The sequence below is a fragment of the Sinohyriopsis cumingii genome, chromosome 10 (assembly GCF_028554795.1).
Source record: "Sinohyriopsis cumingii isolate HCF-2022 chromosome 10, ASM2855479v2, whole genome shotgun sequence".
Lineage (NCBI taxonomy): Eukaryota > Metazoa > Mollusca > Bivalvia > Unionida > Unionidae > Sinohyriopsis > Sinohyriopsis cumingii.
The window spans coordinates 26,970,072-26,996,471 of record NC_142970.1 but is presented as its reverse complement, the minus strand read 5'-3'; the positions used below and the strand labels follow the sequence as shown (position 1 = coordinate 26,996,471).

At 37.5% G+C, this 26,400-nt stretch overlaps 2 protein-coding genes and 1 long non-coding RNA gene across 10 annotated transcripts in view; 1 reads left to right on the top strand and 2 right to left on the bottom strand.

Annotated features, from left to right (window-relative positions):
• The window catches only part of LOC149789798 (uncharacterized), a 166,880-nt gene that overhangs the window by 22,053 nt on the left and 118,427 nt on the right, over positions 1-26,400 (top strand). For 7 of the 8 annotated variants that reach the window (XR_016423729.1, XR_016423728.1, XR_016423726.1 and 4 more), the window contains 4 exons: positions 655-851; positions 1,352-1,509; positions 1,706-1,812; positions 2,265-2,375. This is a non-coding gene — a long non-coding RNA (uncharacterized LOC149789798). Of the gene's footprint in view, positions 1-654; positions 852-1,351; positions 1,510-1,705; positions 1,813-2,264; positions 2,376-26,400 lie in introns of those variants that run through there. The other variant, XR_016423731.1, reaches the window with a different exon arrangement.
• On the bottom strand, positions 9,255-12,398 carry LOC149789800 (uncharacterized). Its single transcript, XM_089971789.1, has one exon. The coding sequence runs from the start codon at positions 12,132-12,134 to the stop codon at positions 11,226-11,228; it is 909 nt and encodes a 302-aa protein (XP_089827915.1). The 5' UTR covers positions 12,135-12,398; the 3' UTR covers positions 9,255-11,225.
• LOC149789799 (uncharacterized) lies at positions 12,651-16,248 on the bottom strand. Its single transcript, XM_089971788.1, has one exon. It carries the CDS (start codon positions 15,834-15,836, stop codon positions 14,514-14,516), a length of 1,323 nt encoding a protein of 440 aa, XP_089827914.1. The 5' UTR covers positions 15,837-16,248; the 3' UTR covers positions 12,651-14,513.

Sequence of the window (26,400 nt, the reverse complement as noted above, 5' to 3'; positions counted from 1 at the left end):
GTGGCCATACACTAAAAACACATTTTGTAGCATTTAAAAATGCTTATGTTCAATGCACGTAAAACTCATTGGTTTGTTGTCACTTCATTTGATAATAGTCTTGTCATCTTGTAGACATTTTGAATGTTAGTGTTCAATGCTAAGGTCATATACATTGATTCAACATCAAAATTTGTTTGCAAAATGGAAGATTATGACATGAAAGCACAAGCTCTTGTAGCTTAGATACTGTTATTTCAGAACATTGTGAGATGTTAATTAATTAAATTATAGGTCATAAAACATACTGTTCAAGACTTATTTGTGCAAATAAACAATGAATTGTTTTTCATTGATGTGTCGACTGTTTATCATTCCATTGGTTTTTTTATTTTTCTTTCTGATGTATACCATTGTCTTGTGTAAGTCAGACGCCTAAACCATCTACATTGAATGCAGACTTTACAGACACCAGCAGTGAAACAACATATCCAGGGAATAAAAAAATAAAGGATTAATGGGAAAAGTTTTCATATAAACTGTACAAAAACCATGTATTTCATTCCATAAATATATTTCATTGTTAAACCCATGTTCACTGTACAGATCTTTTTAAGGAGTTTATAATAATGGTCTTGATCTTTCAAAACTAATTTCATCACAAATCTGTTACAGATTTCCAGTTCAATGTACTTATGAAACTGGACACAAATATTGAGAATTTGTTGGAGCAGCTGGCCCTCCAAGTTCATACGCAAGACCCAGACACAGAATATAGAGAAGAAATTCTTGCAATGCCATGTGATTCAGTGGAGGAACTAGAGGGCCTTTGCCAGAGGTTGGAGGAGAATCCCAAACTCTCCAAGAAGATGGTAAATTGGGGCTTTATTTTCTATTTAAAAAAACTGTTATAACCTTTATTTCCTGTTGTGAACCTCAATGTGCATTATGCAAGTTCTGCAGTGCCTGTATAATTATTTTTGGGGGTGGGGTGAATATGTAGTGGTCGGCTGTTTTGTCTTATGGATGTAGGCCAAAACATGTTTAGAGATGAACATGTAACAGGTATTTTACTACATATACACTATTACATATTATGTGGCTACTTTAATTCAGTCCTTGAGTGAATGTCATTTATGAAGTTAATAGATTCACGGTGGTTAATTTGGTTTATAATTGCTATTAGTACATTGTGTTGCATAGTTAATGTTATCAAATTTTTTTCAAGTTAGAGAAATTAAATTTGCTTGCAAAACCATGGCAAAAAATAACTATATACAAGCATATTTTGTCACATCGATCATGAAATACTACTACTAATAATAATATCAAAATAAAAAAATAGTAATATTATTATTATTATTATTTTCAGATATGCTACTTGAGCTCCCTTGGCAGGTTTACAATTGGGGATAGTGTCTGCAGGATGATGAAAAAGCTTAAAACAAAAAGACTGGCCAGAGTATAGTCCAAAGGGACGTAAAAGGAAAAAAGCATTTCAAGAGCTTGTGATATGTCAGGTTTTGATAAGTAAGTATGGCTTGATTTAAATTGTGTTTTTCATGTGACTTGCCAGAGATTTTTAAATGAATTGATAAAGTAACTTGAGACCACATTTCAAAGTACATGTTTTAAAAATATTCCATTGATTATTGCTGGCATTTAGAAAAATGCAATGCATCCTTTGTTGTGAAACTTATTTTAAAACATTGTATTACTCTTGCAGAAGCCTGCTTGAAAACTAATGGCAAAGCAAAGGCAAATGGAATGGAAGAGACCATATCAGAGACCCTCAAATATGCACCCAACCAACGCAGAATAATAAAAAACAAGGTAATCCAAATGACTCTTATTTCATCAATATTGGATTCAGTTTCGTCTTTTAAAGCATAGTATTTGCAAAGCGGATGTATTTCTAAACTGATAACAAAATCAGCTTATCCTATTGCCCAGGACTATCAGAGCTAGAGTCCAGCTAACTACAATATGCATATATCTTGTCTGATCGGACAAGTGCCTCCATTTGGAATTTTTGTTCACATGAAATATTTGGATGAAATAAATTCATCTTTGTGCAAATTGATTGCACCATCCACTTGCCAGAAATGACAATTAAGTGCAAAGTTATCTTGTATCATGGCTTAACGATAGTAAGGGAAGCACAAGTGCAGTGAAGAAAATTTCATACATTTTTATAATGCTGATTAACATGACTTCTGCATATGTAACTAGTGCTGAGATGATATGACTTTATTTAAGCATTACAATTTTGTTTTAATTTGCAGGTGCCTGAGCAGAAGAAGTAATAGATAAACTTTACAGTGGAGTTGGAGACTGATTCTGATTCATAATCTTAATTAAATCTAGAAAATAAACATTAAAGTCATATTAAAATATCTGTTGTATTGTTTCCTTCTTTCATTTTTCTCTTAAAAACAAATGTCTGAACCTTTAGTCTGTAAATTCAGTGGATTCCTTATCAGCCCATCTACTTTTACTTTACACCATGTTACTTTAAAAAAAAAAAAGAATTATCCCCATTGGGGTAGGTCCCCCCAACCCCCCACCCTACTTTGTCAACTTACCTGCCACATTTAAATCTAATGGAAGGCCCTGCTGTAAAGCCTGTTAGTAAAACTACCCAACAAGAGGATTTCATACATTTGCAACTCCTAGATGGATGGTAATGTTTTCATTTTTGTAATGTAGATTTGGACATTCTTGCCACCAGTATGGAATATGTGTTTCAGAAACACAAGCAGCTTTCATCAGATTTGCATATAGGTTTTATATGTTGTGGGGGATATGTTGTAGGAAGTTTTTTTAAATAACATCATATGAGATGATGCCAGTGGAAATGGCAGAAAAGTGTCTGTATTGTTCACCAACTACACCTTGTTCTTACAAAAATGTGGCTGTTACACATTCCCATGATGATGTCACTGACAGCCATCAGTGAGGAATGCCCCAACAAGCATAATACAAATTGCTTCCATTGTAATTGTTACAATTCCATTCTGACCACTCCGGTGTCCTAGTGGTTAGAGCGTCCGCCTCAGAAGCAGGAGGTCATGGGTTCAAACCCCAGCCAAGTCATACCAAAGACTTACAAAAGTGGTATTAACAGCTACCTTGCTAGACGCTCAGCATTAAGAGGTTAGTGTTAGGACTGATCGGCCTGGTGTCAGGATAATGTGACTGGGTGCAACATCATACTACATGTTTGCAGCATGATGCCCCAGTGCTATACATCACTATAAACTGCCACACTGCAGACATCGTAGCAATATGACTGAAAAATTATTCAAGCTACGTTAAAAATCCAATCACACACACACAATTCCATTCTACGATCCAGAACCAACACTAATTCCGTACTACAGTTCTTGCATTTCAATCCAATTTTGCTTTTGAAATGTAGTGCAACTTGATTCATAATGAACCCATTCATTTCAAACACTCGCAAATACTTATTATTCCTGTCTACAACTGAAAAATATCTATATAAAAAAACGTGTAACTGTGTTTTATGCAAGGGCATGGAGATGCACAAAAACTTGCACCTGAAGCTTGAATAAAACCCCGACTGTGGATAAGACTTTACCCATCGATTACCCCAGCTTGGGGATAAATTCCGACCGTGGCGATTTATTATATATCCTATGACTGCTCCAGCTTGAGGGCAAAATCCAAGCACATCCCTAAAAAGATAACAAGTATAGCGGCTCTTTACCTTCTGTAAATACCACTTGAGCTTCCTGATGCTGTTGTATCTGCCATTTGACAGAATCACGAATGTGGATATATTTCTTAATTGCCTCTAGTTGTTGAGCTAGTTTAGCTGTATGAAATTCCTTTGTGCAGACTCACTCATTATTAATATTACAACAGTGATTTAATTACACATTACCTGTCAGCACACCGATGATAAGTCAATTATTTTATAACACACCAACAAGCTTGCCCCTTGCACCCCCCCCCCCTTTTTTTTTATTTGGGCACCTGTGGACATGAATCTGCAAGGCTCAAATTGTCATTTTTAATATAAGATGTCAACATTTTTAAGGCCTTAATTTTAAAGACATCCTTAAAACCCCATTGGTAGGCACCATTTTAGCTAAATATGCCAAGAATTGATTTAGAGACTTGGTTAGTGATGATGACTTAAAATTGGCAAGGGATTAAAAAGATAAAAGAAATGACCTTTCATGGCACTGTAATATAACAAATGAGGAAAAACAAAAGTTTATTGCATTTGAACCTTTTGTTTTTTCACAGTTTCAATTTAAGTCATAAGGCCCCTTATTTTGCCTTACCAAACATATAGCAAGTTATTACCTCAAGCCCTAGCACTAATAATGCCTCACAAGTAAGCAGTCTTTTATGAAGTCTCAGGTCTGAGTATATGTCTAGCAATACTTATGTCCAGTTTGTTTATAAAATTCTTTCTCACATGGTACAGTTTTCAGAGAGACACGATAAATTCAACAAGTGTGGTAATGAAGGGACAGGCATTCTTTATTTATGCACACATCCCAAAGGGACATTGCTATGTTTGAATCAACACTGAACTGAAGAATGGAGCATCAGCTGCATCAATTAAAATATTGTGGCCCACACAAAATACTGCAAGGACTATAATCAATTTATGAGTGCAATGGGCATGAATTACTGTAGCAGACTGGAGGAAGTAATCCGAATTTATTAATATCTTGAAGCTAAATATAGTAAAGTTTTCATCTATAATCTGTGGAATCGTTTTTGCACACAGTTTGCAGGATTTGTCTTTGGGTCATCGTTTTTCTTTTTCTTCATCTTTCTAGCTTATGGTATCTTGATAAGTCTTATGGTGCCGTGCAACTGCACTTGATGATTACCACAGCCAGTGACATTGTATCAAATCTTCTGGGATCAGATGATTCAATGCAAATTCCACATAACCTATCACCATCCTCATGTTTGCCATCTGACTTACTAAGTTATTTTGCCTAAATAATAATAAAAACAATCTGGTCTGATGTATTGATAGCGTTCTGAATGACCATAATATATTCTCTGTATCTACCCTAGAAAATCCTGAGTGGATCGCTGTTTGGTTTCAATAAACCAAAGTAATCCAATGAAAGGCATTTTACAGACACAAGTGTCTGTTTCCTGTATGCAGTGATTAAATGATAGTATTATGTCTTTATTTTTTTTAAAACTGATGATACATATGATCACCTTCAGTGTGCAATATTAGTTATGTTAATTAACGAGTGGGCAATATTTGAATTTCAAATATAAAAGTGTATGCCATGATCACTTTAGTAGGATGATTTGTCAAGTGAGGTTATCTTTTCTGTTTGAATAAATATTGTTAACTAAACTATTTTCGCAAGTTATGACATAAGAATGATTCAAAGAAAGAAAATTAATTAAATTGAACATATAAAATGTAATACTGCAACAGAGTCTAGATGAACTATTTCTTCAGAGACACAATCCAGACTCTGTGGCAGCAAAATTATCAAATAGGACACAACTAAGAGACAATCACATTTTCAGTCACAATGGTTTGACAATTATCAATGGCTTGAATTCATTGACTGTGAAGGCAAAGTGATTTGCAGTTACTGCAAAAAAAGTTCCCAAACTGTCACAGATTTTAAATTCTACCATTGGACTTGTAAGTGTAACTGACAAATTCAGGATTTAATCAAGCAAGTCTCATGATAGTATTATACCTAATAAAGCAAAATGTAGCACAGTATATTCATGACACTTAGGCCAGTATGTACAAAATATTCCTCAAGTTACAGTTGCTAGCACTCCACTAAGAAATGTCATTTTATAATAAATAAAAATGTAATGGAAAAAAAAATCGATAAAGTGATTGCACTCTTTAACATAGCCTACTACCTAACTCAATAATGAAAATGATTTGGTTCATTATATCTTTGTGTTTTATGGAATAAATGCATACATCTGATTGAATTTTAGGCAAGAGACTGAACTTTTGGGTTAAGTTAAAATGTATGTGGAACAAATGCATTTTCTAAAACTACTTGTATCAGTGTGCATTGTGACTTTTCTTTAAGATAACTCTAAATGGTACTGGGTATATATCATTTTCTTCAACTGCACACTGTTGTCTTCCATTTGATTTGATGACTTACAGCTATACTGTCTACACAGTAGGCCTCAACGTCTGGAAAAATTCTGTATACTTCAGTTACAGCTGAAATAAGTTTTGCATTAGTACCTGAATCAGACAAAAAAGGTTGTGTTCTGGTGTGTGAATAGAAATGGCTAAACGTAATATAGACAAAAGCCATAAGAGTACACAAGTTACATATGAAAACCACCAATTCACTTGCATGTGTGGCATACAAGCTCAAAGATTTGCTTCATGTTTATTTGTGTACACACATTGTTCAACTCATAAGATATTTTAAGAGCTATTTCTCTATTGTATGCATAATTCATTTACAAATGTGATTAGTGGGCCACACCGAAGGCCATACTATTAGTTCACTTGGTAATATGGTAACGTCAGCTGAAAAGCATAATCATCTATTAAAAGAGCATTATGATATGAACATTAGGTATTTAGGACATATAGATTTTTCTTTTCCAAATGGAGTACAAGTAATTATTGCCCAATCCAGGTATAATTTTGTACACAAGTAAAGAACAAAATAAGATAAATCTTCATTTATTTGCAATTGACAATACACTTCTTAATGAATATACACTTTTGCATTTATTTTGTATCACTTGAATAAACAATATTTCTTTCAGTTCATTTTAAGCTTTTATTTTATATCGCTTTAGTAAACAATATCTCTTTCGTTTCATTTAACACTTAGAAACAGGTTCTTCCAGTTACAATAATCAACTCTGGAGACAATAAACAAACTGGAACTTTTGACCTAATTATATTACATTTACTAGGGTTAAAACAATAAATTCCTTAACATAATAAATTAACAGTTCCAGTTAATCAAACACAAAATCATCTTTTATACAGGGTGTGAACTGTTAATATTTACAGGATAAAGCTTATAGTTTCAAAATTGATTGAAGCTTACATGTTGCAGTTGCTGGCACATATCTATTTCCAGCATGGTTTGCATACATTCCACCTTTAATAATTTTGTTACTTCCCTACCCCACCCCATTCAGTAACAAGTATCAAAAATCAGGCTCATTCTAAGGCAAAGTCTGTAACTTGTGTACCACAGTCATCAGAGAGACAAAGATGCAAAACTTTATGATGCCTGTCAAAGGAAGAAAACAGTTTGTTGTTTACCCAAGTTTTGAACCAGTTAACTTGAATTCTCAGACCATCAATTGCTACAGCCCCACTAATTACAATTGTTAGGGAATAATGAGAACTCACCTTCAGTTATCTGTGTATATATATAATTTTAATAACCAAGAATACCGCATGTCTGGGAACATTATAGCATTCAATGGTAACGTCAGAACTGAGATGAGAGAATTAAACAAGCATAGTACATGACATAATATATCCATAAACTATTGACTGGGAAAAATACTACAGAACACCATTTCTGCTGGCAGTAAGATGTTGAACCTATATGTCATAAATATCAGGTTGGACATCTAGGACCAGTAATATTCATAATGGGCAGTACCCACCCCCCACCCCCCAAGTGAGAAGGGTCTGATTTGTAATCTAAGCCACCCAACCTATCACAGCCTTTATAGTACTTGAAACAAATATTGAGTAATAGTAAAACAAACTCTGAAAGTTATTAAAACCAATTTGTTATATTTCCATAACTCTGCATAGTTAACTGTGCAAGCAGACTTAAACATATCAGTGTATGACAGTTAAATTGAGCTATAGCATCGATTAACAGAAGCTACGAATTCATCAACAAGCAGTGAACAATCATCTTCACAATAAATGTCAAACATTAGCATCCATAAGCTGTCAAGACAAGTTGTTACACTGGATATATAATCATCCATTTATTTCAAACAAGCTGTGAAAAACGAACCTCACGGCCGCTATATGTACGTTGGCCATTGCAAAGGATGCTTTAATAGATTAATGTTTATCGTCGTGTCTTGACAACCATTTTGCGCGCGCACACCGGAAAGTCATGCTATATATTTGTTACTTGTGAACGTATTCGTGGGCAGTACGCTATATATTGTTCCCGTGGCCGTATTCACGGGCAGAATGCTATATGTTTGTTCTTCGTGAACGTATTTTTGGGCAGTTACTTTGTCATCTTCAACCTAAAGGTCAAAACTGCCCATGAAATTTATATATCTGCCCACGAACCGAAAACATGAATAGGACTATAACATAAGTGTATATACTTATTTTCAACATATACATAATTACTATGTAAGAAATACAACCTATGTATATGTATTTTGATTTGAAATGTAAACTATATCTTGTCCTTCCCGTAAACCCACTTTCGGGATGACTGCCCACAACGCACCTAAAACGTGTATATATATATATATATATATATATATATATATATATATATACACACACACACACACAATTTAATATAGTTGTAATGTATATACAATATAATATAGGCTTAAGAACAAATTAATATTTAAGGTCCCCAGAGGTTAATTACAAACAACACCTTAGTGTAAATTTTAAGTTCCAGAAGTTGGTATGCAACAGTCAGAAATTCAGACTTTGGACACACATTAGGTTAAGTCAGCTCTAGTTTCTGGTCAATATAAAGTGATATCAATAAGGTGAAATGATTATGGATCATTGTAAATTCAGAAACAGTTTAAAATTTTGTTTAAACTTAATAGAACAATCCATAAGACAATAGTAATCCATATATATAAATCCTGCCGAACCCTGCTTTACTTTATATCTCTGGAACTGCACCCAAGTTTCATTTGAATACATCCTCTGAAGCAAATATATGAATATGACTATACAAAAACAAACAGATCACTCTCGATGCTGATCACTTGTAAAGTGAATGACTGCTGTCAGCTACCTCAGCACAGCAGACCCTTGTCTACTATTGGCTAATCGCTAATCCAACTTAAGTGTGCGTGTCCACTGACCTGACCTTGAACTGACCCATATCACGGGCCCAGGCTGGACTCCATTCTTTGTGTAAATATAATTTAATTACATTAAACACCTGTTTACACAATATAAAATATATGGAATGGTGGACAGATGGACCATATGCACCTCTAGTTGGACTGACTGATAGGTGAACTGCATATGTGATAGTGACGCATACAAAGAACAAATGCATAGGTATAGTCAAACTCTTTAATCAACTATTTAGCATTATAAAACAGTACACAAGTATACATCTTTTGCTTTCCTTGGGTCTCACCCTCCACTGCATGAGGTTAGTTGTGGTAAGATGATAGAGAAGCATGCTTTAACTATGAGGCAGAATCGCCAGTCTGACTGATGTCAGGGTGCAAATGGCCAACATGCCCTATCTATGAGGCAGAACTGCCAGTATGACTGATGTCCAGGCAGAATTGCTGATGTTTTGAGGCTTACTCGCCAGTATGACTGACTGACATAACTGTTAAGGCAGAATTGCCACTGTATTGAGGCAGAGTCGGCACAACTTATTATGTCTGTAAGTCGAGTGGATTGTGGAAAGAATGCCCAAACAACGCTGTTTGCCGAGAATGGAACTGCAGTAGTATGCAGCGGAGAGCCCCAAGGAATGGATAGATATGGACAAGAAGTACCCCCAGTTCTGTTAAAATTAGCATGAAAATCACAATTAATATACCCAATTATGTATATGAAACAAGCCACTGCCATACTAAAAATTATACAACTGTGAATCATCATAAATAGATAAGACTGCAAAAACCAGTGCCAAAGTATGCCTATTCCGGGGTCCATGCCTGCACACAATGTTATGGTGATATCAAGACTAAAGTCACATTATATCTAGAGTGGAGTTGTAAGCAAGTCTGTGATGCAAGAATATGTAGGAGTATTAAGGATGGCTGTACATATGTATCATTTGATGGTGCACAGTGATCATATGGCTGCAGATTTCCAAACAGGCTTGAATCTGATTAAATACAGAGTGAGTGTCAAGTATATCAGATTGTGTGAAGAACATTTTCATTGACCCCATGTTTGTGTAACTGTTTTCTACGACATTGCAAAATGTATACCATAAGTAATTCCTTCATATTTTCTGAAATTCAACAAAGAACTGTAGACACAATAGTACTACACTGACTACAACATACATCATCACTTTCTATTTTGAATTTCATCAGGACTTGACCTCAGATTCATTAGAACCTTTTATTACTAGGTCACCCTATTTGTTAATTCTTGGATTATTCATTGATTATTTTTGGATTTGATTCTTAAAATCATAAATTCATTTCTTTATTTTACCTTGTTTTTCTAGGGAATAAATTATTTGTTAAATATTGAAAAGCTTGCTGTCTTTACTTTTTTCTTGTTACTGTTTATGAGAGCTTAAACACATAACACAATGATGTACTTCCAACCATCATGTATCGTCAAGCACAGTCATAAGGCCCCACACTGATTAAACATTTTATCACATACCTCACACTAAAATGATTTTTCCCACTATTTATCCTCATGTGCACCATATATTTATTATGCTCATGTGCAGTTTTAAATGTTAACTGCGACTGAACATTTTATCACACTTTTCACCTTTATGATTTTTCTCCATCATCAATGACAAAGTGCCATTTTAAATTTCCACCCTGAATAAACCTTTGATCACAAACTTCACACTTAAATGGTTTTTGTCCAGTATGTATCTTTGCATGGTGCTTGAAATATCTTCTGCAACTGAATATTTTATCACCAATTTCAAGGTATATGGTTTTCCTCCAGTATGTTTCCATAAACTCTGTCTTAGTGAGTTTGAGTCTCAGGCTCGGCTAATGTGGGTACATGAGAAAGCCTGCCAGTACCTTCTCGTGGGTCGGTGGTTCTTCCCGGGGTTTTCCAGCGTTCTTCCTCCACCAATTATACTGGCCGCCAGGTATAGCCTATCTTGTGCTGAAAAATGGCGTTAAACCCTACAATAATAACAAATACTAATAATGTTTTCATAAGTGCAGTTTTAACTAGACTGTACTGAAACATTTTATGACACTGTTCACACTTATGTGGCTTTTTCTCTTTTCTCCAATATGCATTCTCATATGCATTTTTAATTTTTAAATATGTAAACTGATTAAACCCCTCATCACAAACTTTAGATCAATGGTTTCTCTCCAGTATGAATGTTCTTGTGAAATTTTAACTGTTCACGGCGACTGAACAGTTTTTCACACACTTCACACTTATATGGTTTCTCTCCAGTGTGAATCCTCATGTGCAGTTTTAAATTTCCATTCAGAGCAAACAGTCTATCACACACTTCACACTTATATGGTTTTTCTCCAGTATGAACCCTCATGTGCAGTTTTAAAATTCTATTCTGAGAAAAGGTTTCATTACATACTTCACACTTAAATGGCTTTTCTCCAGTATGAATCATCATGTGCGGTTTTAAATATCCACTCCGAGTAAAGCTTTCATCACATACCCCACACTTAAATGGTTTTTCTCCAGTATGAATCCTCAAGTGCTGTTTTAAACTTTCATTCTGAGTAAAGCTTTCATCACATACTTCACACTTAAATGGTTTTTCTCTAGTATGAATCCTCAAGTGCTGTTTTAAATTTCCATTCTGAGTAAAGCTTTCATCACATACTTCACATTTAAATGGTTTTATTCCAGCATGAATCCTCAAGTGCTGTTTTAAATTTCCATTCTGAGTAAAGCTTTTATCACATACTTCACATTTAAAAGGTTTTTCTCCAGCATGAATCCTAGTGTGCTGTTTTAAACTTCCATTATGAGCAAAACTTTCATCACATACTTGACATTTAAATGGTTTTTCTCCAGTATGAATCCTCAAGTGCTGTTTTAAAGTTCCATTCCGAGCAAAGCTTTCATCACATACTTCACATTTGAATGGTTTTTCTCCAGTATGCAGACGCATGTGATCTTTTATATATCTACTACGAGCAAACTTTTTATCACATACTTCACACTTAAATGGTTTTCCTCCAGCATCAATTCTCATGTGCGGTTTAAAAATACCATTATGAGCAAACATTTTATCTCACACTTCACACTTAAATGTTTTGTCTTCAGTATCTTGCTTCTTAGTACGTACAATCGAGGGTCTACTAAATACTGCTAAGCCTTAGAAAACCCGACAGAGCCATACAAAGCCCAACAAAGCCTGACGAAAACACGCAAAGCTTGACAATGCCACACAAGGCCCCACAAAGCTATGCAAAGTCAAATTTTAAAAGTGTATTTATATTGTTTATTATATTGATCATTTGATGAATAAATTAGCCAGCCAAAAGACTAGTTTTCAACGTATTGTTACGGTATAGCGTAGCAACTTAGTGTGCGTGTCCACTGACCTGACCTTGAACTGACCCATATCACGGGCCCAGGCTGGACTCCATTCTTTGTGTAAATATAATTTAATTACATTAAACACCTGTTTACACAATATAAAATATATGGAATGGTGGACAGATGGACCATATGCACCTCTAGTTGGTCTGACTGATAGGTGAACTGCATGTGATATTGCCACATACGAATAACTAATAGATCTGTAGTGTCAAAATCTTTAATCAACTATTTAACATTATAAAACAGTACATAAGTATACATCTTTGGCATTTCTTAGGTCTCACCCTCCACTGCATGAGGTTAGTAGTGGTAAGATGGTAGAGAAGCATGAAGTAACTATGAGGCGGAATCACCAGTATGACTGATGTCAGGGCTAAATGGCCAACATACCCTATCTATGAGGCAGACTTGCTAGTATGACTGATGTCCAGGCAGAATTGCCGATGTTTTGAGGCGGACTCGCCAGTATGACTGACTGACATAACTGTTAAGGCAGAATTGCCGCTGTATTGAGGAAGAGTCACCTCAATTTATTATGTCTGTAAGTCGAGTGGATTTAGGACAGAATCCCAAAAGAACGCTCATGCCGAGAATGGAACTGCAGTAGTTTACAGTGGAGAGCCCCAAGGAATGGATAGATATGCACAAAAAGTACCCGCAGTTCTGTTAAAATTAGCATGAAAATCACAATCAATATAAGCAATTATGTATATGAAATGAACCACTGCCATACTAAGAATTATACAACTGTGAATCATCATAAATAGATAATACTGCAAGAACCTGTGCCAAGGTATGACTATTCCAGAGTCCATGCCTGCACACAATGTTATGGTGATACCAAGACTATAGTCACATTATATCTAGAGTGTTTTTGTAAGCAAGTTTGTGATACAAGAATCTGCAGGAGCATTAAGGATGGCTGTATGTATATATCATTTGAAGATGCACAGAGATCTTGTGGCTGCAGATTTCCAAACAGGCTTGAATCTGATTAAATACAGAGTGAGTGTCAAGTATATCAAACTGTGTGAAGAACATTTTCATTGACCCCATAATTGTGTAACTGTTTTCTACGACATTGCAAAATGTAAACCATAAGTAAATCCTTGAAATTTTCTGAAATTTAACAAAGAACTGTAGACACAATAGTAATACATTAACTGTAACATATGTCATCACCTTCCAACCTTCCATTTTGGATTTCATCAGGACTAGACCTCAGATTCATTAGAACCTTTTATTACATAGGACTTCCATTTGTTAATTCTTGGATTATTCCTGGATTATTTTTGGATTTGATTCTTAAAACCGTACGTTCATTTTTTTTATTTTTTACCTTGTTTTTCAAGGGAAATAAATTATTTGCTAAATATTACAAAGCTTCTTGCTTTACTTTTTTCTTGTTAGTGTTTATGAAAGCCTAAACACATAGCACAATGATGTACTTCCAACCATCATGTATCGCCATGTCTGTCATAAAGCCCCACACTGATTAAACATTTTATCACATACCTCACACTTAAATTTTTCCCCACTATTTATCCTCATGTGCACTATATATTTATTATACTCATGTGCAGTTTTAAATGTTAACTGCGATTAAACATTTTATCACACTTTTCACCTTTATGATTTTTCTCCATCATGAATGCCCAAGTGCCATTTTAAATTTCCACCCTGAATAAACCTTTGATCAAAAACATCGCACTTAAATGGTTTTTGTCCAGTATGTATCTTTGTGTGGAGCTTGAAATATCTACTGCAACTGAATATTGTATCACCAATTTTACTTATATGGTTTTCCTCCAATATGTTTCCATAAGTGCAGTTTTAACTAGACTGTACTGAAACATTTTATGACACTGTTCACACTTGCGTGGCTTTTTTTTCCCTCAAATATGTATTCTCATGTGCATTTTTAATTTATAAATATTTAAACTGATTAAACCCCTCCCTCATCATAAACTTTAGATGAATAGTTTCTCTCTAGTATGAATGTTCTTGTGAAATTTTAAATGGCGGCTGAACAGTTTATCACACACTTCACACACTTCACACTCTATGGTTTCTCTCCAGTGTGAATCCTCATGTGCAGTTTTAAATTTCCCTTCCGAGTAAAACTTTCATCACATACTTCACACTTAAATGGTTTTTCTCCAGTATGAATCCTCATGTGCAGTTTTAAAATTCTATTCTGAGAAAAGGTTTCATTACATACTTCACACTTAAATGGTTTTTCTCCAGTATGAATCCTCAAGTGCTGTTTTAAACTTTCATTCTGAGTGAAGCTTTCATCACATACTTGACACTTAAATGGTTTTTCTCCAGTATGAATCCTCATGTGCTGTTTTAAATTTCCATTCTGAGTAAAGCTTTCATCACATACTTGACACTTAAATGGTTTTTCTCCAGCATGAATCCTCAAGTGCTGTTTTAAATTTCCATTCTGAGTAAAGCTTTTATCACATACTTCACATTTAAATGGTTTTTCTCCAGTATGAATCCTCAAGTGCTGTTTTAAAGTTCCATTCTGGGCAAAACTTTCATCACATACTTGACACTTAAATGGTTTTTCTCCAGTATGAATCCTCATGTGCTGTTTAAAAGTTGTATTCTGAGAAAAGCTTTCCTTACATACTTGACACTTAAATGGTTTTTCTCTAGTATGAATCCTCAAGTGCTGTTTTAAAATTCCATTCCGAGCAAAGCTTTTATCACATACTTCACATTTAAATGTTTTTTCTCCAGTATGAATCTTGATGTGCAGTTTTAAATATCTATTCTGAGAAAACCTTTCATTACATACTTGACACTTAAATGGTTTTTCTCCAGTATGAATCCTCAAGTGCTGTTTTAAAGTTTCATTCTGAGCAAAGCTTTCATCACATACTTCACACTTAAATGATTTTTCTCCAGCATGAATCCTCAAGTGCTGTTTTAAATTTCCATTCTGAGTAAAGCTTTTATCACATACTTCACATTTAAAAGGATTTTCTCCAGTATGAATCCTCAAGTGCTGTTTCAAAGCTCCATTCTCGGCAAAACTTTCATCACATACTTGACACTTAAATGGTTTTTCTCCAGTATGACACTTCGTGTGTCGCTTTAAATATCTGCTGCAAGTGAACATTTTGTCACACGCTTCACACTTGTATGGTTTTTCTCCAGTATGAATCATCATGTGCCGTTTTAAAGTTCTATTCTGAGAAAAGCTATCATAACATACTTGACACTTAAATGGTTTTTCTCCAGTATGAATCCTCAAGTGCTGTTTTAAAGTTCCATTCCGAGCAAAGCTTTCATGACATGCTTCACACTTAAATGGTTTTCGTCCTGCATGAATGCTGATGTGCGGTTTTAAAATTCCATTATGAGGAAACATTTTATCCCACACTGCACACTTAAATGTTTTGTCTCCAGTATCTTGCTTCTTTGCACGCACAATTGAGGGTCTATTAAATATTGCTAAGCCTTACAAAACCCGACAAAGTCTGACAAAGCCCCACAAAGCCATGCAAAGTCAAATTTTAAAAGTGTATTTATATCATTTATTATTTTGAAGAATAAATTAACCAAGCCAAAAGACTAGTTTTCAACAAACTGTTACGGTGTAGCGTTGGCTGTTAAACTTCCGGAGACCATTCAATGACTCACTATGTTCTCTAAGGCTGATAAACTCTCATCAGTTGTTGTTGGGTTTAACGCCATTTTTCAGCACACGATAGGCTTATATATGGCGGCCAGTATTAATCGTGGAGGAAGAAACCGGGAAATCCCCAGAAGGAACCACGAGAAGTTACTGGCAAGCCGTCTCACATACCCACATTGGCGGAATCGGAGACTCGAACCCACGCAGACACAGATGAGATGGCAGTGATCCGTAATGGAGAGCGCTTTAGACCACTCTGCCACTTACTAAGCAGCGGGGGGGGGGGGGGGGGGCGAATCGGACATTTTGTCCAATCGTTATTTTGCTTAATTATTACTTTCTGCACTCAGCGGATCCGGTGTAGTCAGCGCCTGGTAAAAAAAAAACGACGACGGTCCATCCTACACGACGGTGACGTCATTTGGTTCTGCGAGCCGATCCCAGCGTCGTCAGCGTCCGGTAAACACAGCGACGACCGCGTCGATGTCATTTCCCCCCCCCCCCCCTGCTGGAGAATGCTACCGCGATGGACACAACCAATTTTTATAGGAATTTTGATACTTTCCCCATCGTTGATTTTAAAAACTCTTCTGGGGTTGGTACTGGTTTATTCTTTCGTCGGAGATATTCTATTGCCGATCGATACTGTGGACTTCCACAACCGATACAAATTCTAATTTTTCCTCGGACGCCCTTGCCACAACCAAGACAGGGTTGAGGGCCGTCCTTACATCCCTGTTTCGATGTGCAATTATGTACCCCGCAAAACTCACCGTAGCAGTTTTTACCACATTGTACTTTTGATCCCTGGGGGAGCCATTTGCATTTATTGACGGCAAGTGCTGGATTAACCATTATTATTAACTATTAAATAAATATTTAATTAAACATTAAAAAGTATACTGTATAATGGATAATAATTATTCCGATATTGATCTGTTTGGGCGTGGAACATCTTACTACGAGGAATCCCCGGATGAATTTTTTAAGTCCCCGGAAACGCATCACGACATGCGAGAATACTACCGAAGGCGTTTGGGTCCATCTTGGAGCGTTTCCAGTAAAAAATCCGCAATGGAACTCCTCACCGTTGCAGACCATCAGTTTCGTGGAGTAATTATCCAGCGTATGGGGAGATTTTACGTTTTTGTGGATAACCCGGACATAGTAGAATTTCAGGGGTGCTCCGCTGTTAATGAGATTATTCCGAAACACCGGTTCAGATATCCTACCATCGACGTGGATTCCAAGACGCCATCGCTGGATGAGTTGTTGTTGTATTTCCATGAGTTAGTTGATTCCATTAATGATGTTCTAGTTTTTGAAACCAGCGGCGGTTATCACATCATGTTGAAAACGATCCCGGTGGATTTCGAGGAACATCAATCACTGTTGAAGAAAGTTGCCGCGGATAGACCAACATGGAATGTTGATACACAAGCTGGGCTGCATAGCATCAAATTACCCGGAACTAGATCGGTAAAACCAAATAGCGTTGATAAGCGATTAATTTATCCTGTTGGATTCACCAGTACGCTGCTATCTTGTCCAGTCTCTATTCAGCCGTGTTACGAAAAACTCGAGCCTAAACTGGAACCTGAAATCACCGAATGTGATGATCTTACTGCTGAACAAATTCGACAGATCTCTACGTTGTTGTCCGGACAACCCGATCAGATCACCGGGACTACAAATCAAACCAGCAACATGATATCGCTGGGGCGAGTTGCTGGTTCATTTTGCAATATTTGCCAGCGACGTCATGGATACAATGAGATCGGTGGATTCATTGAGGGGAAGGCCATTGATGCATTTGTTCGTGTCTATTCTGATCAGTTTGTGATCGGTTGTTACAGGAGCACACAAAAAAAAGATAATAATACAGCGTGATATTGGAACCGCTAGTGACGATAAAATCCTCTACGAAAAGTATTTAAAATCGTATAATTACCATCGCGGAGATCACAGTGGTGAATTTCCCAAGAGAATCCCCGATTGCGCTTACTGCGAAGCACCTATTCATGAGCGCGGTCGGGGATGTAAAATCATTTTCAACGACGACTATATGGACGGATCTTCTTGCGGGCTGGGAAAATCAGAGGCCGCTTGGAAGTCTATCAGAAGTGATCAGTCTATACTGTGCGTTTCATACAGAAAGACCTTTACCAGAAAGACCACCATCGACTATAATCTCGAATCGTACGAAACGATCCATGGGGACATTACATTCGATACAAAAAAGCATCGCAGGGTTATTTCCCAGACAGAATCGATTGTACGAGTCCGGGGAATTCCTGATGTTCTATTGTTGGATGAGTGGCACGGAATCCTTCGACAGGTAGTCTCATCAAGTCGCGGCAAACAAATTTGGGGAACACTGACATGGTTGATTTCATCTGCGAAACGGGTAATTGTGCTGGACGCAGATGCTAACAATGACGACCTAGAATTATTCAGAAAATACTTGAATCGCCCGGACATGAAATTCATCATCAACGGATATCAGCCCGATCATGGTAAAAAATTCATTGTGGAACAGTCTCACAGAGACAACTACAATAAATTGTTAGATACGTTACAACGAGGAAATCGTGTGGTTGTATTCACACACAATAAACGACGCGGAAATTATTCTGTAGAAACACTTGCTAGATTGTTACAGCATTTAGGATACCGCGTGAAATACTATCACGCCGATAACAACTCGACTGGAAAACAGCAGGACTTTGATAACATTTCAACGGCATTTGAGTGCATCGATGTCGTGATTTACAATCATACCGTTGAGGCCGGGGTATCCATTGTAGACCCGCGATTCAAGTACATGACGGTGTTTTCTGAAGAATTAGGTTCTGTAGAGGCGACCAAACAAGCTATCCATCGTTTCAGAAATATATCTGAAATACACTATTCTGCAACACGACGACGACAAACAGAGCTTCCATTGACCCGCGATGATATTATTTCCACAATCGAATCACATGAACGGAATTTGTCGTCGACGGAGTTACTGTTTAGAACCCCGAATCGCTGTGACGTACATACCGGTTACGGACATATGTTTATTAGTACAATTATTGACGAAAACAACTCAAAACGCTATTTCACGGGCAGACTCGTTGAAATGATGAAACGAACCGGTTATTCAGTTGAATGGGAATTACCAGATGAATACGAAACATGGAAGAAAAAAAAACAACGGAAGCAGAAACGAGTCAGCGACGCGGTAATCGATGACGATCCACACGTAGATGAATTTTTAAAATCTTCCATCGGAGAGAGAATTGCTGCGGTTAATAGTGAGACTACAAGTGATAAATACCACCAATACGACCCCGAACAGCGGCTAGAGCCATACGAGAAGGCGTTGACGTATCTCAATTACGTGTTTCAAACCGATGTAAGAAAACTAGATAACTATCAGATAGAACATCTGAATAAAAACGTTTCGCGGCTACAGCGATATCAGCGTGTTGTAGTTGACGAACATAATAACGGTAGCGCTGTAGCAACGACGCCGTGTCGATCCGATAAAATCAATCCCCGGCAACAACTTGAAATCGTTAGAAACGTTCTTGGCGCGTTAAGTCTCCCCGATGTAGTTCCGGATCGACTTGATGTGAAAAGTGTTCCTGTGAGTCGTGCCGAGTTAATCAATAGCATCTCTGAGATGCTGGCGCAACCAGACCGACTTGACAAGTATAATACACTATTGAAACATTTTTGCGAGATATTCCCGGATATGAGGTTTAGAAGGGGTAATTTGACGCTAAAAAATATCATTGAAAAAATCAAATCGATCTACAAGGGATTCGGCGGGCGATTGATATCCGATGATATTAAACACGCAGATCGATCGAATTATACATTGTATTATCCCGACTGGCCCGAATCTGATTTTGTAAATGATCCAGCGTGGATCAACGAGACCATCGATGATGTTGGATTCGCTGGAGGGGATGTTACCGCGACGGACGAACACACCAGCGCGTTACGATTCCATGTGTGGTCGGTTAATGGATGGTTTTCCCGATGCTGGTCAGAGTAATGGGGAAAGTGTCAAGTATAATTTTTTATAGTAATTTTGACAGTTTCCCCATCGATGGAGGCTGGTCAGAGTAATGGGGAAAGTGTCAAGTATAATTTTTTATAGTAATTTTGACAGTTTCCCCATCGATGGAGGCTTCCACGACCACGGCAGTGTTTCCAAAATCACCCCGTGATGCGATTGGTTTTCCCGATAATGGGGAAAGTGTCAAGTATAATTTTTTATAGTAATTTTGACAGTTTCCCCATCGATGGAGGTTAATCGCGTTTTCTGGTCGGGTGTTAAATTTTCCATCACTTCGGAACTTATCTCCTCGGTGGTACAATTTTCTTTATCACCGCGAATTACAACCCAATAATCCCCCGCTGGTGACTTAAAAAACGGCTTCCGTGACGTATTGACACGGAAGTGATTATTTGTGTCGCTAATACAACTGAATCGTAGAATTGTTCGTTGAGTTAAATTGACAGCAACCGTGGGTATTTTGGGGTTGGGGCCATATTTTGTTTTATTTTCTCCGGACTCAAGTAAATCATTGACCTGCAGCCGATATTTTTCTGGAAGACTATTAATTGCGTTATTGAATAGAGTATCAACGTCATCGAACCAAGCCCGCTTTTTCCCGCCGATATCACCGCGCAACACGATCCATAAAATTCCATCTCGGGCCTGAAAGAAGGGTCGTTGAATTGTGCTCGGGCTGAGGTTAAACCATTTACACGTCTCCGCGATGGAATCAAATTCGATGATCTTTTTCTCAATGAGATTCAAACAGATAGTATTGACTCTAGTGTCCTCGTAAAATTGTTTCTTCGGAGGGATTATTCTGGTTTTGTCGTACCGAAATAGTGGTAATTTCGGTGGTGCTACCGCGGCATCCTCGTCAAGGAAATAACTAGCTTGTCTGGAAAAATTTTCAGCACACCTGTTCATCCAGGATCGTCCAAACCCAAACCCCATACTACCTGATATCATTTTAATATTTAATTAAATAACAGCTATAATTATAATGTCACTGTTGGAATATCACCCGGTGAAATTCGACAGCGTCATCAGCGATTATAAAAAGTCCTGCCCGAGGATGCCAATCAGTGTAAAATTTAAGAACGGAAAATTTCATGCGGTCCAGAAATCCCCCAGCGGAGATAAATACGATTGTATGGTATTTGAAAGTCGTTCAGCGAAAGCTCGGTTATGTCTCCACGACAAATATTACCAGAGAGCGTATGAAAAAATGTTCCCAAACCATGACGTTAAACGATTTGATACAGTATGGGTAATTACCGAACGAAACTCCGCGTTGGTGGTTTAGTCGCCATCTTGAAGCGCCTTGTCCATGCGGTTCACAAACTTAATATCCTTGCGAGATACCACACCGGGAATTTCATCGATTACAAATTTATCCTCACGAGGTTTATCCTCGCGAGGTTTTTTCTTTTTTCTGCTGTCAGCGGTTACGACTGGCTCCTGCGTGGCCATCTCGGTGATTCGCTCAATCAGTAGCGCATTATCGCGTTGTGATTCATCCAATTCCTTCCGAACATTTCCGAGTTCATGCTGAAGCCCACCAATGGTGCGTCGCATATCATCGTGGCGCCGATGCGCATCATCGTGGCGCCGTTGCATATCATCATGCCGCTGTTGTAAATCGTCATAGCGCCGTTGTAAATAATCATAACGCCGTTGTATACGATTATAAACGGCTGTGCTATTTTGTTGTATTGACACGTGTTTTAACTGTCGTTGCAATGATTTATTCTCGTTGGACAAATTGTTTAGTTGCCATTGTAGTTCTTGGATGGTTTGTTTATCCTTTATAGTATCTATGACCGGCTCAACATCATCAATAATTTGATCAATTTCGAGATCCATCATTCTGATATCGTTGTCAGGCTCATTTTTCCAAATTTTATAGATGCGCTGGTAACTGATTTTGTATCGATCTGCTATTTCTGATATGGGTATTTTCCCACGGAGTCTTATTATTTCATTGGTATCCTCGTCGGTTAAAATTCGCCGATGGGGCATTATTTAATGAAAAACTTTTTTATAAACAACAACAACAATACCCCATTGCAATTGTGGAATGACAGAGTAAAAAAAATCGATTTTTGTTTTGCAAAACTGACCCAATAATATTTGTTGGTAAATTTACTGCCACACATGACAGAGTAATGGAGGAAATGTCAGTATAATTTTTTATAGGAATTATGACAGTTCCGCCACGCTCGATGCTGGTCAGAGTAAAAAAATCGATTTTGTTTTGCAAAACTGACTCACTGGCAATGCCACATGTATGGTCAACCCTGCGCAATTGTTTCACTGACAGTAAAAAAAACCACAATTTTTTTTTAGTAAAAAATATCGATTTGCCCTATGAAACTGACATCAATGTGGGGGGAGTATCCTAAAAACAACCGTGGAAGACTTATTCCGTCGTGAAAATGGCTCTATCATCGATGGAGGAACTGTCATAATTCCTATAAAAAATTATACTCACATTTCCTCCATGCTGGTGATTTTGTAAACGCCAATCATTTACTAGGGTGCGTTTCACTGAAATTATAATACCGTCAGCGTGCTTGTTAATTTACCAACACCAGGATGGCCTTAGATTGCCAGGGACTCCGATGCCTATGTAATTGTTCGGAATATCCCACATGTCAGATCTGTGATCACCCTATATGCCCGCGCCATTACGACGGCACAAAAAAATAGCGGAGGTGTTTATTTATACTGCAATTGCAGCATAAATCAGGAAGCATGTTAATGGGGAAGGATGATGATTTACAAGTAAATTACCTATCGCGGCGATGAGTTACAAAAAAATATTTATCGCGGCAATAATTTACAATTAATTTTTTTCTCTGCGGTAAAAATATATCAGTTGTTTTTTATTGTTGTTGTTATTGGACCCTAAGTAGTTACTTCTGATAGTAACCTTACAATAACAACAACAATAAAAAACAACTGATATATTTTTACCGCAGAGAAAAAAATTAATTGTAAATTATTGCCGCGATAAATATTTTTTTGTAACTCATCGCCGCGATAGGTAATTTACTTGTAAATCATCATCCTTCCCCATTAACATGCTTCCTGATTTATGCTGCAATTGCAGTATAAATAAACACCTCCGCTATTTTTTTGTGCCGTCGTAATGGCGCGGGCATATAGGGTGATCACAGATCTGACATGTGGGATATTCCGAACAATTACATAGGCATCGGAGTCCCTGGCAATCTAAGGCCATCCTGGTGTTGGTAAATTAACAAGCACGCTGACGGTATTATAATTTCAGTGAAACGCACCCTAGTAAATGATTGGCGTTTACAAAATCACCAGCATGGAGGAAATGTGAGTATAATTTTTTATAGGAATTATGACAGTTCCTCCATCGATGATAGAGCCATTTTCACGACGGAATAAGTCTTCCACGGTTGTTTTTAGGATACTCCCCCCACATTGATGTCAGTTTCATAGGGCAAATCGATATTTTTTACTAAAAAAAAATTGTGGTTTTTTTTACTGTCAGTGAAACAATTGCGCAGGGTTGACCATACATGTGGCATTGCCAGTGAGTCAGTTTTGCAAAACAAAATCGATTTTTTTACTCTGACCAGCATCGAGCGTGGCGGAACTGTCATAATTCCTATAAAAAATTATACTGACATTTCCTCCATTACTCTGTCATGTGTGGCAGTAAATTTACCAACAAATATTATTGGGTCAGTTTTGCAAAACAAAAATCGATTTTTTTTTACTCTGTCATTCCACAATTGCAATGGGGTATTGTTGTTGTTGTTTATAAAAAAGTTTTTCATTAAATAATGCCCCATCGGCGAATTTTAACCGACGAGGATACCAATGAAATAATAAGACTCCGTGGGAAAATACCCATATCAGAAATAGCAGATCGATACAAAATCAGTTACCAGCGCATCTATAAAATTTGGAAAAATGAGCCTGACAACGATATCAGAATGATGGATCTCGAAATTGATCAAATTATTGATGATGTTGAGCCGGTCATAGATACTATAAAGGATAAACAAACCATCCAAGAACTACAATGGCAACTAAACAATTTGTCCAACGAGAATAAATCATTGCAACGACAGTTAAAACACGTGTCAATACAACAAAATAGCACAGCCGATTATAATCGTATACAACGGCGTTATGATTATTTACAACGGCGCTATGACGATTTACAACAGCGGCATGATGATATGCAACGGCGCCACGATGATGCGCAACGGCGCCACGATGATATGCGACGCACCATTGGTGGGCTTCAGCATGAACTTGGAAATGTTCGGAAGGAATTGGATGAATCACAACGCGATAATGCGCTACTGATTGAGCGAATCACCGAGATGGCCACGCAGGAGCCAGTCGTAACCGCTGACAGCAGAAAAAAGAAAAAACCTCTCGAGGATAAACCTCGTGAGGATAAATTTGTAATCGATGAAATTCCCGGTGTGGTATCTCGCAAGGATATTAAGTTTGTGAACCGCATGGACAAGGCGCTTCAAGATGGCGACTAAACCACCAACGCGGAGTTTCGTTCGGTAATTACCCATACTGTATCAAATCGTTTAACGTCATGGTTTGGGAACATTTTTTCATACGCTCTCTGGTAATATTTGTCGCGGAGACATAACCGAGCTTTCGCTGAACGACTTTCAAATACCATACAATCGTATTTATCTCCGCTGGGGGATTTCTGGACCGCATGAAATTTTCCGTTCTTAAATTTTACACTGATTGGCATCCTCGGGCAGGACTTTTTATAATCGCTGATGACGCTGTCGAATTTCACCGGGTGATATTCCAACAGTGACATTATAATTATAGCTGTTATTTAATTAAATATTAAAATGATATCAGGTAGTATGGGGTTTGGGTTTGGACGATCCTGGATGAACAGGTGTGCTGAAAATTTTTCCAGACAAGCTAGTTATTTCCTTGACGAGGATGCCGCGGTAGCACCACCGAAATTACCACTATTTCGGTACGACAAAACCAGAATAATCCCTCCGAAGAAACAATTTTACGAGGACACTAGAGTCAATACTATCTGTTTGAATCTCAATGAGAAAAAGATCATCGAATTTGATTCCATCGCGGAGACGTGTAAATGGTTTAACCTCAGCCCGAGCACAATTCAACGACCCTTCTTTCAGGCCCGAGATGGAATTTTATGGATCGTGTTGCGCGGTGATATCGGCGGGAAAAAGCGGGCTTGGTTCGATGACGTTGATACTCTATTCAATAACGCAATTAATAGTCTTCCAGAAAAATATCGGCTGCAGGTCAATGATTTACTTGAGTCCGGAGAAAATAAAACAAAATATGGCCCCAACCCCAAAATACCCACGGTTGCTGTCAATTTAACTCAACGAACAATTCTACGATTCAGTTGTATTAGCGACACAAATAATCACTTCCGTGTCAATACGTCACGGAAGCCGTTTTTTAAGTCACCAGCGGGGGATTATTGGGTTGTAATTCGCGGTGATAAAGAAAATTGTACCACCGAGGAGATAAGTTCCGAAGTGATGGAAAATTTAACACCCGACCAGAAAACGCGATTAACCTCCATCGATGGGGAAACTGTCAAAATTACTATAAAAAATTATACTTGACACTTTCCCCATTATCGGGAAAACCAATCGCATCACGGGGTGATTTTGGAAACACTGCCGTGGTCGTGGAAGCCTCCATCGATGGGGAAACTGTCAAAATTACTATAAAAAATTATACTTGACACTTTCCCCATTACTCTGACCAGCCTCCATCGATGGGGAAACTGTCAAAATTACTATAAAAAATTATACTTGACACTTTCCCCATTACTCTGACCAGCATCGGGAAAACCATCCATTAACCGACCACACATGGAATCGTAACGCGCTGGTGTGTTCGTCCGTCGCGGTAACATCCCCTCCAGCGAATCCAACATCATCGATGGTCTCGTTGATCCACGCTGGATCATTTACAAAATCAGATTCGGGCCAGTCGGGATAATACAATGTATAATTCGATCGATCTGCGTGTTTAATATCATCGGATATCAATCGCCCGCCGAATCCCTTGTAGATCGATTTGATTTTTTCAATGATATTTTTTAGCGTCAAATTACCCCTTCTAAACCTCATATCCGGGAATATCTCGCAAAAATGTTTCAATAGTGTATTATACTTGTCAAGTCGGTCTGGTTGCGCCAGCATCTCAGAGATGCTA